The sequence below is a fragment of the Carcharhinus amblyrhynchos genome, chromosome 11, assembly GCF_965287045.1.
Source record: "Carcharhinus amblyrhynchos chromosome 11, sCarAmb.v2.hapA, whole genome shotgun sequence".
Taxonomy (NCBI): domain Eukaryota; kingdom Metazoa; phylum Chordata; class Chondrichthyes; order Carcharhiniformes; family Carcharhinidae; genus Carcharhinus; species Carcharhinus amblyrhynchos.
Window position 1 is genome coordinate 68,197,378 of NC_137334.1, and position 17,771 is coordinate 68,215,148.

Genomic DNA, 17,771 nt, shown 5'->3' on the forward strand with positions numbered 1-17,771 from the left:
GATTTTGGGAATTTATCGTGTCTTGTGGCAAATGTAAAATAAACGCTTGAGATAGAAACATCTGTTTTTAAAAAAATCTGCAATCTAATGTCATTAAGCTATTTTATTGTAACCTGACACAAAAAGATACTGAAAATCTGGAGCACTTGAATAATGTGGAAACTTAAGCCATGGAGTTTTTAGTCTGGGAGAAAGACAAGTCCTGAAATTGCTTGTCACCACAAATGGGTGCGGGCAAGTCACTTGTCAGTGACCTGACTATTTCAGATTGGATTAATGTCAGTTCTTTGCCCTGATATTCAAGGGAATGTCTTATGGGAACAAAACGTTGTATGTCAGGGAGAGGAAAGCTTGACATCAAACTCACTATGCTTCGATTATTCCCTTCTTGCTAGCACATTTATGAAGCAACAACAATGACTGTTAGAGAAAAGCTTATACATCCAATCTGGCTAACTGGAGGAGAAGGTATTATGAAAAGCAGCATGCAATAAGAGAATCTGTAAAGAAGATTCAATATGTTTTCCCAAGTCGATTTATTGTTCAATTTATTTACCATTGCCCCCATGTTAAAGGCTACATGTTTCTTACTTTTTTATGTCAGTTTATTCCTTGTGGAATAATACATGGGTAACCTTTTAAAATCCTTGAACTCCAGCGCAAATTTGAACTTTAACAGCTAGGGTACTGGACCAGAGCTCCAAGATACATTAGGACATCACACTAGACCCCAGTAATTTTTCTATTTTGGCACAAATGTGAGGGTAGGATTCTTCACTCCAGGGGTAATTCCATTGACAGAAGAGGGATCATTTTTAGTAATAAAAACTTTATTTAAATACAGAGTTTAAATATAATTCTAACAAATGAAGCAGCTTAACAACTAACTGTTGAATAATATTAAAAATGAAAAGGAACCAACTTTAATTTTTAACTTATCACTGTTTCAGTTCCAAATAAGCAATATTTCTCTTACAGACTCAAATGCCACTTTAAATATCGTCCACAACTATGATCATGCTTGCTATAATGAATGGAGGCAGTCTTGAAGCTTTCTGTGAGAAAATGAGTTTTGGGTTAGCTTGCAGAAATCTCTGCCTTCAAACAATTCCCAGCTGGAACTGTAACTTCAACTGTAAAATCATCTTCCCTGTGCTACTGACTCAGCTCTGCTATTAACCATATGATCACATGACCCTGTCAATCAACTTCCTAAAGAAACTTTTGTTAGCAGAAGTCCATTAGCTCTACCAAAGTAGCAAATTTGTAGCTGAATTTAGTAATTACCCTTTTTTTTTACAACACCTCTGAGCTAAATGTTTACCAGACATACTATCTGCCCATAGAATAAAGCTAAATTTTAAACATTCCCCTTAAACATTTTATCAATTGCATGACTATCATCACGTAACCAACATATTCATATGCAGTGAGGCACATAGGCTTTCTTTTCACCTATGAGTGAAATATTTTGTCATGAGGAATCTGTTCTGCATTATTACTGGAGCATTGAAGTAAGTGTCCCATGCTATTAAGATGTTAGTTTGCAACAACAATTTTGCAAAATATTCCTCCAGACTACACCAACTAGACCAATTTAATGGTTTGGTGGTAGAGTTTTTCTTTGAAGTTCTGCTTTTGCATTTATACATTTTGTGATCATTTTAAAAACTCAATCCTGTTTTATCCTGCAGTTTAACATTTTTCTTGAAGAGTTACCCAGCATATTTTGTGTGTGATGACATTCTGTGCATATATTTGTTTTTTTTAGCAGCACAACAACTGAAATTAATATGTCAAGGTGATGGATAAGGAGAAATTGAGAGACAGGAATAAAAATACCACTATTATACCTTCTATAAGTGTTGTAAGCACCTTTATCAGAGTGTAATTACTCTGGGAACTCAAACAAAGCTCACATTCCTGCTCAATTAAATAAAACATATTTTAAGTTGTGATTGGTGTTGACTGGCAGCTAAAGGAAATTGTTGGTAAGAAATCACCATAGTCTCAGAAATAAATCTCTTCTTCTACAGGTTTAAGGTGTAGGAAAACAGAATACAAGTCATTCTACATTTGCGTGAGGATATGGTATTTCACTCCAAGTATAATTCTATTGACATGCTAGAAGCTTTTATCAAAACAAACTGTATTTAACAATGGAATTTAATTATAACAAATGAATCAGCTTAATGTTTAATATTTGAATTTGATTTGATTTATTATTGTCATGTATTAGCATACAGTGAAAAGTATTATTTCTCGCACACTATACAGACAAAGCAAACCGTTCATAGAGAAGGAAATGAGACAGTGCAGAATATAATGTCACAACCTTAGCTGGGGTGTAGAGAAAGATCAACTTAATGCAAGGAAGGACCATTCAAAAGTCTGATGGCAGCAGAGGAGAAGCTATTCTTGAGTTGGTTGGTACATGACCTCAGTCTCTTGTATCATTTTCCTGATGGAAGAATGTGGAAGAGAGAATGTCCGGGATGCATCGGATCCTTAATTATGCTGGTGCTTTGCCAAGGCAGTGGAAAGTGTAGGCAGAGTCAAAAGATGTGAGGCTGGTTTGTGTGATAGATTGGGCTACATTCATGACCTTTTGTAGTTTCTTGCCACCTTGGGCAGAGCAGGAGCTATACCAAGCTGTAATATAATCAGAAAGAATGCTTTCTATGGTGCATCTGTAAAAGTTGGTGAGAGTTGTAGCTGACATGTCAAATTTCCACAATGCTTAACATAAGATACAAGTCATACTGCTAACCTTTCTCAATTAGTTCCAATTCAAGAAATATTCCTCTTATAGAAATAAAAACACTCTTCAAAATCAGTCAGCAGCATGCTTCTAGTTAAATTACCTGTCCTAGAGTGATCAGACAGATTTCTAATACATCCCATTATATTTTAATTCTCTCATTTGATATGTCTTGGTTCTATTTTGTATGATGACATTGAGTGGAGGAGAGAGGATGGGGCAGGTGCAATGTCTCCTAAATAGTGCTAGCAGTTTTGACGCCAAAATGTCTCCTTGGGATCTTGACTTTCAGTTAGCCTGCCTTTCATGAAAGAAGTTGCCTATATACCTATAGCATTAGACTTTTGGAACATCAGGAGCATTTTTGGGTTGTATACCTAATTGATTGTCGCAACAATGGGCCTGCTATTTCCAAGAGCAAACCAGTTAAGAGCCTGCCCAATTGGACAAGGTGGGTAGGATGACACAGCCATTTTAACAGAGGAGGAGCATCTATTTAAAGGAGCTGTAGCACATTTTGAAGAAACTCACCAACATTTGGAGTTTGCACGTGCAGGAATGGTGCAGAAATGCACTTGTACTGGGAGGAGCAGAGAGTGGTGACGGGCTGCGGTGAGATGAACTCAGCCAAGGACAGGAAGCAGAGAACACTTTCTATAATTAAGCTGACATGTTTGGAAGTGGCTGAGCAAGTGAGCAGCAGCATTATGACTATTTGAAGTTAGAAAAAGTGAACCAGGAGGATTCAGTTACTTGGAGTGGAATTACAAATGAGTGACGTGACACTGTCAAGTGCCAAGCTCCATAATCTGACTTGCAGAGCTTTCTCTCACACAGCATGCGTCAGGTCAGCTATTAGGATTCTTTTTATTCATTTGTGGGACATGGATGTCTCTGGCTGGCCAGCATTTATTGCCTAATCCTAATTGCCTTCAGAAGGTGGTGGTGAGCTGCCTTCTTGAATTGCTGCAGTTTACGTGCTGTGGGTTAACCCACAATGCCATTAGGGAAGGAATTCCAGGATTTTGATCCAGCAACTGCGAAGGAATGGCAATATAATTTTTTAAATTTAGGACAGTGAGTGGCTTGGAGAGGAACTTGCAGGTGGTGGTGTTCCTATTTATCTGCTGCCCTTGTCCTTCTAGATAGAAGTGGTTGTGGGTTTGGAAGGCGCTGTCAAAGTGTCTTTGGTGAATTGCTGCAGTGTATCTTGGAGGTAGTGCACACTGCTGCTACTGAGCATCAGTGGGGGAGGTAGTGGATGTTTGTAGATGTGGTGCCAACAAGCAGGCTGCTTCATCCTGGATAGTGTCAAGCTTCTGGAGTGTTGTTGGAGCTGCACCCATCTAGGCAAATGGGGAGTATTCCATCACATTCCTGACCTTGTGCCTTGTAAATGGTAAATAGGCTTTGGATAGTCAGGAGTTGAGTTACTCACCACAGTATTCCTAGCTCCTGTGTTGATGTGGCAAGTCCAGTTGAGTTTCTGGTCAATGGTAACCCCAAGGATGTTGACAGTGGGGGATAAAGCGATGGCAACACCATTGGATATCAAGGGGTGGTTGTTAGTGTCTCTTATTGGTGATGATCATTGCCGTATCAATTGTGACTTCTGCATTGCACAGAGTGCGGAAATTCAAGTGTGAAGTTGAACTGAGAAGACAGTCAGGGTCTCGAACAGTTTTCCCACCAATTCAACACTTTGGGGAAAATCTCCCCCTCTGTCTCTCCTGCAAACTTAACTTTGCCTATTAGTGATATGTTGAGGAGTGTACATATTACAAAGAAAGAGGTGCTGGAAGTCTTAAAGCACATTGAGGTAGATAAATCCCCAGGACCTGATGAAGTGTATCCCAGGACATTGTGGGAGGCTGGGGAGGAAATTGCGGGTCCCCTAGCTGAAATATTTGAATCATCGATAGTCAAGGGTGAGGTGCCTGAAGATTGGAGGGTGGCAAATGTTGCACCTTTGCTAAAAAGTGTTGCAGGGAAAAGCCTGGGAGTTACAGGCCAATGAGCCTCACATCTATGGTGGGTAAGTTGTTGGAAAGTATTTTGAGATACAGGATGTACAGGCAATTAAATTCGCAAGGAGTGATTAGGGACAGTCAGTGTGGCTTTGAGTGGAAAATCACACCTCTCAAATTTGACTGAGTTTTTTGAGGAGGTAAACAAGAAGGTAGGTGAGGGCAATGCAGTTGATGTTGTCTATATGGACTTTAGTAAGGCCTCTGACAAGGTACTGCATGGTAGGTTGTTGCATAAGGTTAAATCTCACGGGATCCAGGGTGAGGTATCTAAATGGATACAAAATTGGCTTTTTGACAGAAGCCAGTGGGTGGTTGTAGAAGATTGTTTTTCAAACTGGAGTCCTGTGATCAGTAGTGTGCCTCAGGGATCAGTGCTGGATTCACTGTTATTTGTCATTTATATTAACGATTTGGATAAGAATATAGGAGGCATGATTAGTAAGTTTACAGATGACACCAAGATTGGTGGCATAGTGGACAGTGAAGAAAGTTATCTCTGATTACAATGGGATTTTGATCAACTTGGCCAGTGGGCTGACAAATTTTAGATGGAGTTTAATTTAGATAAATCAAGGTGGTGCATTTTGGTCGATCAAACCAGGGCAGGACTTATTCAGTTAATGGTAGGACATTGGGGAGAGCTACAGAACAAAGACATCTAGGGGTACATGTTCATAGCTCTTTGAAAGTGGAGTTACAGGTGGACAGAATGGTGAAGAAGGCATTCGGCACGCTTGGTTTCATTGGTCAGAACTTTGAATACAGGAGTTAGGACATCTTGTTAAAGTTGTACAAGACATTGATAAGGCCACACTTGGAATACTGTGTAAAGTTTTGGTCACCCTTTTGTAGAAAGGATATTTTTAAAGTAGAAAAAGTACAGAAAAGATTTACTGGGATGCTACTGGGACTTGATGGTTTGAGTTATGAGGAGAGGCTGGATAGACTGGGACTTTTTCTCTGGCAGGTAGAAGATTGAGGAGTGATCTTAGAAGTCTATAAAATAATGAGGGGCATAGCTCAGCTAGACAGTCAATATCTTTTTCCAAAGGTAAGGAGTCTCGAATGAGAGAGCATTTGTTTAAGGTGAGAGGTGAAAGATACAAAAGTGCCCAAAGGGGCAATTTTTCACACGGGGGTGGTGAGTGTCTGGAACAAGCTGCCAGATGTAGTAATAGAAGTGGGTACAATTTTGTCTTCTAAAAAAAACAGTTAAACAGTTATATGGGTAAGATGGGTATCGAGGGATATGGGCCAAATGCGGGCAACTGGGATTAGCTTAAAGTTTAAAAAAGCGGGCAGCGTGGACAAGTTGGACTGAAGGGCCTGTTTCCATTGTGTAAACGCCTATGACTCTATTAACATGTTACTGTCTCTGTCAATCAGCCTAACCAAAACCTTACTCTGAAACTGCAAGGAAGCCTAAGTAAACACAAATGCATTAACTGTTTAGACAAGCACTCCATGAGCTAAAAATCAGTCATTATCCTGCATTCTCAATAATGGAGCTGCTTGTTGTCCAGACAAAGTGACACATTATAAAACGGAGATGAAGTTTAAGCATACTCTAACAAGAAACATGACCTGAGTACATTTCTTAAAGGCACAGTATCATCATGCAAAACATTATGGAATCCATGTATCCCTCATTCTAAATGCATCCCAAATCCCCACTGAGCAGCCAATACTCACTCATTTTCTTCCTATTGCAGGTAATGCCTCTGAGCATTATGATTGTTGAATCCTCCACTATCAGCATCATGTCTGCAGGAGCAGGTTAGAAGCTGCAAATTCTGGTGTAAGTAACTCGCCTCCTGACTCCCCAGAGCTTGTCTACTATTGACAAGCCGTAAGTCAGGGGTTTAACGGAATACTCTCCACTTTCCTGATGAGTGCTGCTTCAACAACATTCAAGAAACCAGGCACCATCCATCACAAAGCAGCTTGGCACCCCATCCACCATCTTAAACATTGACTCCCTTCACCACTGTCAAACAGTGCCTGTCAGCAGTGATCCGCTGCACCAACTTGCCAAAGCTCCTTTGACAGGACCTTCCAAACTCATGGTTTCTACCAGCTGGAAGGACAATTAAAGCAGACACATGGGATCAGCATCACTGTCAAATTCCCCTCCAAACTACACACCATTCAGACCTGGAACTACATTGCCACTCCTTCACCATCGTCAAAATACGAGAACTGCCACTGTGACAGCACTATGGGAAACCTACACAAGGTGGACGGCAATGGTTCAAGAAAGCAATTCATCACCATTTGTTCGAGGGTAATTAGTGATGGGCAACAAATCTTTCCCTTCATAATGATGTTCACATCCCATGGAAGAAATTTTTAAAAAGCCGCCATGCACATTTATTCCTCTGAACCCAAGCCGTTATTTTCCAGACGTCGCTGGATTCCAGGGAAGTGCCGAAGATTGGAAAATGGCTAATGTTACGCCGTTGTTTAAGAAGGGTGCCAGGCAAAAGGCAGGGAATTATAGGCCGGTTAGTTTAACGTCTGTTGTAGGTAAAATGTTAGAATCCGTCATCAAGGAGGAAATAGCGAGGCATCTTGAGGGGAACTGCTTGATAGAGCAGACGCAGCACGGTTTCCTTAAAGGGAAGTCGTGTCTGACAAATTTACTTGAGTTCTATGAGGATGTGTCTAGGGCGGTGGATAGAGGAGAGCCGGTGGATGTGGTCTTTCTGGATTTTCAGAAGGCGTTTGACAAGGTACCTCACAAGAGGTTATTACAGAAGGTCAGGGGGCATGGAGTTGGGGGTAGGGTGTTAGCGTGGATAGAGGACTGGTTGTCAAATAGGAGGCAGAGAGTGGGGGTCAATGGGTGCTATTCGGATTGGCGGATGGTGACTAGTGGAGTACCCCAGGGGTCGGTGCTGGGGCCTCAGCTTTTTACCATTTATATAGATGATCTGGAGGAGGGAACCGAGTGCAGGGTGTCGAAATTTGCTGATGACACCAAAATTGGTGGAAAGGCAAATTGTGCGGAGGGTGGGGAGAGTCTACAGAAGGAGCTAGATAGGCTGGGCGAATGGGCCAGGAAATGGCAAATGGAATTTAATGTTGGCAAGTGCGAGGTGGTCCACTTTGGTAGGAATAATGGTAGGAAGGATTATTACTTACGTGGAGAAAAACTGCAGCAGGCGACGGTGCAGAGGGACCTCGGGGTCCTTGTGCATGAGTCGCAAAAACCCAGCTTGCAGGTGCAGTAGGTGGTCAGGAAGGCGAATGGGATGCTGGCCTTCATAGCGAGGGGGATTGAATATAAAAGTAGGGAGGTCTTGCTGCGGCTGTATAGGGCGTTGGTGAGGCCGCAGCTGGAGTACTGTGTGCAGTTTTGGGCGCCGTACTTACGCAAGGATATTTTAGCCTTGGAGGGAGTGCAGAGGAGGTTTACTAGGCTGATACCGGAGTTGAGGGGGTTGAGCTATGAGGAGAGGCTGAATAGATTAGGCTTGTATTCGTTAGAGTTTAGAAGAATGAGGGGAGATCTCATTGAGACGTATAAGATGATGAATGGGATGGATAGGATAGAGGTGGAGAGACTCTTCCCGCTCAGAAAGGATAGTAGGACTAGGGGGCATAGCCTCAAGATAAAGGGGGGGAGCGGTTTAGAACAGAGTTGAGGAGGAACTTCTTCACTCAAAGGGTGGTGAATCTCTGGAATTCTCTGCCTGTTGAAGTGGTGGAGGCTGCCTCGCTAAATATTTTTAAGATGCGGGTTGATGGGTTTTTGATGAGAGAGGGGATTAAGGGGTATGGGGAGAGGGCGGGAATGTGGAACTGAGCCACGACAGATCAGCCATGATCTTATTGAATGGCGGGGCAGGCTCGAAGGGTTAGTTGGCCTACTCCTGCTCCTATTTCTTATGTTCTTATTATGGCCACTCTCACCTCCCTGCTTTCTCTCCTTGCAGGAAGGAAGTGCACAACTTGGTTAAAATCAGGAAAGTGGGATTGTGGAAGGCCAGAGTGGGTGGCTGTTTAGAGACAGGCACTCTGTCATTGGCAATGCCTGTTGCACAGGGAAGGTGGTCTTCCACTGTACGGTATAATGCCAGCAGCCAAATACAGCCACGAAAGCCTAAGCCTCCTGACTCACTGGTGCTCACACACACCCGGATATCTGGTCTTATGCCTCTGGATCCTCTGTTGGAGAGACTCCCCTCCTTCCAGCTGTATCTCCATGGCCATCTCTGCCTTACTGTGGAGAGGCATCTATCTGCAGGGAAGGCAGCCGGAGCTATCCCTTCTGGGACTGTTGCAGTAGTAAGCCCTTTAACCTAAAGCATAAACAGAGGTACTTGGTGGAGTTGTATACATTGCTACCAGCCTTCAGAGTAGGACTGGAGCAGAGGAGTGCAGGTGAGAAGAAGTGAGATGCACGTTGTAGGCGATTGGCCACTCACCGGTCATGCAATGGTGTGGCTCTCAGACAGAAGGAGTGCTTTGCTAAACTGCCTCTCACTTGGCCATGCCTGTAACTCTTCACTGTAACTACTCAAGGCCTTCATAGCTCCTCAGTTTCACTGAGGCAGTCCCTTGCCCTACGCTGTTGTTAATCAGAGACACAGGCAGGATATTCTGGCCGCACTCGGTAATGGACATTTGCACGTTCCCCTTTCCTGTACCTGCTACGATTCCTGTGGTGGGCAGGTCAGGAAAATTCCACCCTCAGTGTGAAACTCCTGTCCTGTTTGGGAAAGTAGGATCCATATAGAAAATTCCTTTTTAATCACTTCCTTTAATGACTTAAGTCACTTTCCTGCCTCAGCCAAAGGGTTCTTGCTCTCTCCATCCTGGGAGAGATGGAAGGAGTTGGAAATACATTGAGTCACATACCTGGAAGGGATTTTTTTAAAATCAATTTTCCAATTTCACGCTTCAAATTCACCTCCTCCAATCTGGAAAAACTTCCCCCTTCATCGTGTAAATGTTTTTAACCATATGGAAGGAATGGTTGCCTTGAGGCTGATTACCAATTAAATTGGTTCCGAACGTCCATTCAAGAGGCTGCATGCCATTTTAATGTCCAATGCTGCATTTAATGACCTCATTAATATTATTATTCTCTTATCTAGAGCTAAAAAGGGCCTTTCTGATGTCCCTCTGATATGCCAGTGTAGAGATTGTGAGCTCGCTGCCTCTGCCTCGGGCTCTACCATTTCAGTATGAGCGATAACAGGTTGGCTAGCTTGGCCATCATATTACCATTTCCTATCTAATTCCCTTCCAGGACCCCTGTACCAGCTGACATTCTAAATGCTTCCCACTCCTCACATACCATTGCTTGAGTGGGCAATGGGGCAGGAGCATGAATGCTGAGATCTGAAGATATAGGCCCCTGCTCCATGGTTCAGGCACCACAACCTCAAGGCAGCTGCTCAAGGACAGATCCAAGGCAGCCGAGGCACTCTGCAAGCCCGTTCCAGCCCGATGTCCAAAGCTAGCATGGCAACTGCCTGAGCTTTCACTGTAACACTTTGCCACACCATTGAAGATGCCGCTAAATCGGTAGAAACTGTTTGATCTTTCCTGCTATGACTGCAGTGGAAGATGCTGAATGATGTTGGTTGCTAAATGGAATTGACCATCCTCTCTATTCTCGAGAGGATGGGTACCAGACTCTGGGTCAAGCCACATTCCAAGCTGGAGGCAGATTTCCTCATTCCCTAACCTGATTGTAAACTCATAGACATGCAATCCATTGCACCATGCACAGCCACCTGAGTGTGGCGATTGGGGGATTTTCACAGTAACTTCATTGCAGTGTTAATGTCAGCCTACTTGTGACACTAACAAATAAACTTTAACTTTTTTTAGATAGCACTTTCTAGTGGTTGTCATTTCATAGCTCAAGTAGACCAGATCGTTTACGGGCAGCCACCGCCTTTCTTTGAAAGAATACATAAACAATTGAGTTCTTATTCCAATCCAGCTGTTTTCAAGGTCATATTTCACGCTTTATCCTTGTGGATTTTGTACACGTGACCTGTTGGATTGTTGGTTCAATGTTATGGATACTACACTGTGTGGCAATATCATCCATGTTAAAGGATTTTTGGCAAACAAGCCACCTAATATCAGATTGAAATTCTCCCCTTAGTGCCCTTGTTCCTTGCAATCATGTTCACTTTTTTTATCACCTCGCACCAAAGGGGACCTTTCCATTGAGTACCGAGTGATTCTGAACACTATGAGAATACTCAGCAATATATATCTCCAAGTAAGGAGTTTGTTTAGAATGGAACTATGCTTTGTTGAAGAGATAAGACAACACCAGTGCAACATCCTTGGACGCATGTGCCTTCTTCTGAAGTTTGTCTCCTTTTCATTTGACTCCGCTGTAGCAGGACTGGCAGCAAACATGCCCTCCAGCAAGGTGGCACTGGAGGTGTTCTTTTTTAACCTGATGTGGCTGCTGATCACAAGGACCCATTGTGGTAATCTATGATGTGCCTGAGTCTCTCATTACACACACGTGGTGGCAGTGCCTCTCTGCTGGTTCATGTGGGAGTGAATGACATAGTGTTTCTTTCTCAGAGTCTTCCTGTTGCCATATTTTAAACAGGCACCCACTTAACTGAGTACTCACTTAAATGGCACTCACTCTTTCTCTAAAATCATTCACTACAACATCCCTAAGCTGTGTAAGCATACAAACTACTGAAACCTGCACAGGGCGTAACCACACAACGCACAATAAAGAAAAATTAGAGGGAGCATTGCCTATGACTTCTCATGGTTTAATAGGGGGTGAGAAGATTTTGGTTGGTATGTACAATGTGTCAAATGGAGAGTAATATCACTAACCAGGGATTCTGCTGGATGTTACCGTTAGCTGAGACAGAATTATTTGTGACTATAGTTAAAGAGTTGAAGGTTGTACTGGTCATGTCTTATCTCTTCAATAAAACAAAGTTCCATTCTAATTATGCTTCTGACAGAGACATATTGAAGCATTCTTCTACATTGTTCAGAATCACTCGGTACTCGATGGAAAGGTCCCCTTTTGGTGTAAGGTGAACTGGTGACAAAAAGTGAACATGATTGCAAGGAACAAGGGCAGTAAGAGGAGAATTTCAATCTGATAACAAATGGTTTCTTTGCCAAAACTAATTTAACATGGATTACATTGCCACACAGTCTAATAGCCTTGACATTGAACCAGCAATCTTTTTAGGTCACGTTTTCAAATTCCATGAGGCTAAAATGTGAAATATAAATATGAAAGCAGCTAAATTGTAATAAAAACCTACCCGCTCACTAAATTATTTCAAGAAGGACAACAATTATTCGTACCTGCTCTGATCTTCTCAGGGTTTGAAATCACAAGTGCTGGAAAGTGTCATTTGGAAGTTATGTTAATGGAAATGTGCTCCTTTTATCCATGTTTGGTTGTAAGGAGTTTAGTGTCTGCTGTCCAGCTAGCTCGACTCCTTTAGTTGCTTATCCTCCCTGTCTTATAATTTCTCACCTCTACAGCTTTAATCTTCAAGTACAAAGTTCCAGGCTTAAGGGTAGCCATCGTTCACTGGTTTTGCCTGGGCCACGTCAAGCAAAAAATGATCACTCTTCCAGAAACATCTTGGAAAGTACAGGTAACCCGTGGCCTATTTTTTCCACTGCTTGCCCCTGTCCAATTTTCACTACTGGCACCAAGTGCAAGGAGCTTTGGGAGTTCCTTGTCATGAAGGTTTGTAACTATTGACTTAATTACTTCTCCAGTATTTCTAATGTAAGACAAACATTACCCAATGTCTCCCTGAGAGACCCTAATTCATGTCTAAGACCTCTCATGCCTCCTCTGAGCTTGTCTTTCTGATGAGACCAGCACCTTCTCTCCTGGACCTTCACACCAATCTGCTGCTGCCTCTCCAAATTCCCTTCTCAGCCCCCATTCGAGTTGACATTCTAATTGGCTCTCAGTCATCAGGTCCCATTGCAATCATCATCACCCTTTCCTCAAGGAAAATGTCTTATATTTCTTTTTCCTTGCAAATTACCATTCTATCTCCAACATCCGTCTTCAAAGTGCTGTTGCAGTCTCTATATTCATTCCAAGTTGAGAAGTTCCACTGACAGAGTTACACTGTCTTATCCAAATCCTCTGTTAGCTACAATTGTCGAAGGTGGCATCTAATTCTCAGTTCAAACAATGAAGTTAAGCTCTGACTCGACAGTGTTCATCTGTTTTAAACTTCCTTCAGTAATTTTCCATCACTCTCATTGCTGCAGATGTCTTCAGATCATTATCTGGCCACTCTTCTGGGATCACCCAGATAGAGTGCTGCCTTCTAATCAGAGGCCAGCAGCGTGCCAGTACTGGTAGCACCACTGGAAGCACAGGCCACTGCTGGCACTGCAGTTGGCCTGAGCTGAAGATTTTTGCTGGAACCCTGTAATTAAGTTAGGTGAAGGCAACTTAGATGGGGTTAGTGAGAAGACCTAGCTAGTGGGGTTAGTTTAAAAAAACTGGGCATCATTTGTGCCAGTATGACCTTCACCACTAGTGGGTCATTACTGGGCACAGGGTACCTATGTACAAGGCTCCCCCTCAGAAGTCTACCTGCTGGTTGTTCATATGATGTAGCGCTGCCCACTGCTGATGGGATGAGGGTCTTAAATGGCCACTTAAGAGCCACAATTGGCCTCTGGAGTCAGGAAGGTGATGTTTTATTTCTCATAAAACATGAAGTTTCTCCAAGTTTCTAAACATAAACTTAACTTTGAAGTTGTTTCAGCTCTATTTTATGACCATTGGGCCTCTTGGCCACAAATACCATGGCCTGAAAGTGTTTTTCATCACAGTTCAATGGCTTTGCTTATCTGTGGGAAAAGCAGTCTGCAGTCTTTAGTTGAAAAGTCTTATGAAGCATGCCGGAAAGGTTTGCTCAGTTTACTGTGTACCTGCATACAGCAGACAGCATTCTGTATTTCATCACTTCTCCTGGGTTGAATAGCTTTGAGCCTTTTATCACGGCGTTTGATTAAAATAATATGCATGTATCTTACAGGAGATACATCTCCAGGTTATCTGAGAGTTTAATTGTGCACAGCAAGCTGCCATCAGTGGGAATTAAATAAATAATTAGATTCTTGTTTGGTGGAGAATCAGGCTCTTAGTTTAATGTCTCATCTGACAGGCAATACCCCGTTTGAAATGCCAGCCTAGATTATTATCTCAAATCTTTGTAGAGTGGTTCTCAAGTGACAGTTTTAGTCTCAGACTTGTGATTGCTACCACTGAGCCCACGCTGATCAAATACAAATGAACAATAAAGTTGGGTATCTCTTCAGTTCTCATCGTGGGAACAAGAATAACAGATACTTGTATTTGATGAACATCTTAAACTTAGACACCATTTTATTCCTCATGGTGATTAAGGAAAAACAAAGTGCTGGTAAGTTGATCAGCATGTGAAAGAAAACCATTGATAATGGCCGGCATTCTCTGATCTCGTTCGCCCCACCACCAGCGAGAACGGAAAGCTTGGCGCCCTGCCAAATCTCCATTCACAACAGCCAGAACGGAGAATCCCAATCCCAGCCAATATGTTTCTCTTTCAGAAGTTGAACACCATACTTTGAAATTGAAACATAAATTGCTGGAAATGTTAGATTTGCAGTATTCACAGTTTTCTTTTTATCCAATGCATGTTTGATGCAATTGACTCAAATAAGAAGATAAATCTGCTCATCATAGTTTTCCCTTAAAACACAGTGAAATCCGGAGCATGAGAAGACATTTTACTTCATCAAGTTCGCTCTGTCTACAAAACACCCTACAATAACATCTGATTTGCTTTATAAATCTCTCAAAGGAGAGCATTACAATTTATCTCCTTTGTCCCCCAGAGGCGAAAGGGCAAGATTCTAAAATATGTATTGATCGCCACAACTTCTTATTTTTTCAATTCCAGTTGATTGTTTTCTGCCAATGACTTTTTCATAATCCAGTAGTGCAGAAATGATTGCAGAGAGGCATCTAATTGTTTCTGTGTACATTACACTTTTAGTTTTGCATCCAGTTCTGTGCCGAATGTTTACTGTCCCTATTGTTTTCCTGAAGGAGTTGATAAAAAACATGGGCCAGAATTCTACTGCCTTTTGCGTCCCCTGCCAGCGAGGATGGAGAATTTGGCGCTCGGCCAAATCTCTCTTCACTGTAGCAGGATGGGAGAATCCTAGCTGTGGGTGTGGTTGGAAAATCTGGCCCAATATTAGCTTTTACAGGGTGTCTATACTATTCATAATTCTCTAATTCTTAGTGAGGCATGTTCATTTTGTAAGCGTTTCCTGTATTTCGAGTTATTGGTACAAATTAAGCAGCATTTGCATCATTTTTACCTTTCAGCGTACTATGTAATTCCCCTCCACTCTTAAGCTTCCAGTGCAACCAAGCTCGACTCGGCGCCATGCATGAGAATTTAAAGGCCACGTTCTTTTTCAATGCACGTTTTTGGTTTCTTCTATTCCATAGTGAAAAATAATTTAAAGGCAGGATTCTCCTCCCTGTCCGGTGTGTTTCGTGGTGGTGGTTCGCTGCTCAGTGATGGCAAGATCTTATGGCTCCACCGTTGTCAACTGGATTTCCCATTGAATGCAGCCCTCAGTGCTAGGAAAGCCGTAGGGAGGGTCCGTCATTGGTGGGATAGTAAGATCCCGCCAGCATGAACACCAGGAAGATTTCAGCATGCATCCTACTGAACTTGTAAATATATAAAAACACAATCTGAGAAATATGCAGCAGATCCATTTATATCTGAAAGGAAAAGCATAACTAATACAGGTAAATTCTTTGCTAAAACTGAATCTCTTAGATTTTGACACAGTATTAATGACAGAACCAGGCATACTACTTAGTTAATCGTAGAATCCCTAGAGTGCAGAAGAGGCCATTCAGCCCATTGAGTCTGCATCAACTCCTTGACAGGCCCTATCCTTGTTATACCACACATTTCCCATGGCTAATCCACCTAGTCTACACATCTTTCGATACTGAGAGCCAATTTACCATGGACAATCCATCTAACCTGCACATTTTTGCACTGCGGGCGGAAAGAGCACCCAGAGGAAACCCATACAGACATGGGGAGAATGTGCAAACTGCACAGAGACAGTCACCCATGGCTAGAATTGAACTCAGATCCTTGGAGTCGTGAATCAGCAGTGCTAACCACTCTGCCATCTTGCTGCCATGTCCATGGTGGAAAGTTTTGAGAATCATGGGCGGGATTTTTCTCCCTCTCCGTGGCATATTTTACAGTGGTGGGAGGTGGCGCACTGCTCACTGGTGATGGAATCTTATGGTCCCGCAGTTGTCAATGGGGTTTCTTGTTGAATGCACCCCTCACCACTGGGAAACCCATGCCGGGGGGAGCACCATCAACAGGACTGTAAGATCCCACCAGTGTGAACAGCAGCACAATTTTTGTTGCATAGGTCCAAAATTGCTGCTACTCTCCAGCTTGCAACATTACCACATTTCCTATTTCAAATTGTTAATGCACTGTATCTGCAGTATTGCTTTCTGAAAGAGGTGCATAATTTATGTTAAAATAAGTAAATAGTAATGGCTTCCACCATCTCCCATGGGACTCTGTTCCAGAGTTTGACCACTCACTTCTGCAAATAGATTTGAATTTTCCTCTGTTCAAATTGTAGGCCATCTCTACTACTACTACCGGTTCAGGACAAAATGAAATAACTAGTCATGGTCTAGATTTTCCGGCTTCTAAACCCTTTATGACCCTAAAAGCTGACATCATGTCACACACCCAATTTACAAAATGATTCCTCATAATTCCATCAATTTGATCATTCTGTATGTTCTCTTTTGTACGTGGGTAGAGAAGTGGGATCTGTTTTAGAAAAGGAACTGGAACTTCTAAGATGAGCAATCATGTGTTTTGTCTTGACTTTTTTAAAACTAAAATTACTATTAATGTGCTGGAAAACCAAGGTGACTGTGTGAATAATTTAAGCCCGTTGTTTTGTCTCTAGAAACTGAAGTGTTAAGACAAAATTCTCTGGACTATGAGACTGAGAGATGCATTTGGCCTGGTGGGATGGATGTGGCAGAGTTTGAGAAAATCCGTGATGCTTTGGATCTTCATTTTTCTACAAACGCAAGCTAACAATGAGGTACCTAAAGAAGTACAGTACATTTGGAGAACAGGTAAATTTCCAAAATAACCAAAGTTAACAGCCCATTGCACATCTCCATCTGTGTAATGGGCTAACTTAATATCATTGTGATTAACTTAGTTTATGTACACTTCAGAGATTATGGTGCATGCAAGCTATTTCTTTTATGTGATGTTGTCACAGAAATAAAATCAACTGCTTCATAATAATAACTTCATATTTTTACATCACATTTAGATGTGCACTTATTAATGCAATTTTTTCCCACAAATTTATCAGAGCAAGTACATCAATGAATAAGACCTTGATGGTCTCAAATCAGGCTTTTATCACTTGTAATCAGTTTATTAACCAGAAAATTAGGTGTTCCATATGTTAATTGCTAAGGGATGACCTCCAACACACTATTCATAAGTCTGATATTCTTGGTGAACGCAACAGTCTATGCTGGGATTTCATGGTGAGTGTGCAAGGCTATTGCCCCAGGGGCTGTACGACTAAGGTGCCTGTGATTTACGTATACATCCCATGCAGCTGTTTCATAATATTCATTCTCTGACTTTATACTCTTTAAACTGTATAAATTATTCCTTGTTATTGCCCAAGTCCTCCTTGTCAATGTTACTGATAATCTCTCATTTCTACAGTAGCTTAAATGTAGAAAATGCCCAAAGGTTAGATTCAATTTTTTTTAGTGTTAGATTCAAAGGATAGTACAGCACAGGAACAGGCTTTTCGGCCCTCCAAGCCTGTGCCAATCATATTCTCTTATCTAGGCCTTCATCCCTCCAATTCACTGTTCATATGTT

The 17,771-nt window shown here is 42.1% G+C and overlaps 1 protein-coding gene across 1 annotated transcript in view; it reads left to right on the forward strand.

The window, feature by feature from the left end:
* The window catches only part of thsd7ba (thrombospondin, type I, domain containing 7Ba), a 769,281-nt gene that overhangs the window by 2,690 nt on the left and 748,820 nt on the right, over positions 1–17,771 (forward strand). The window contains exon 2 of the mRNA XM_080198282.1: positions 16,819–16,993. Within this exon, the coding sequence (XP_080054408.1) occupies positions 16,852–16,993 (142 nt within the window). The 5' untranslated portion in view covers positions 16,819–16,851. The remainder of the gene's footprint in view (positions 1–16,818; positions 16,994–17,771) is intronic.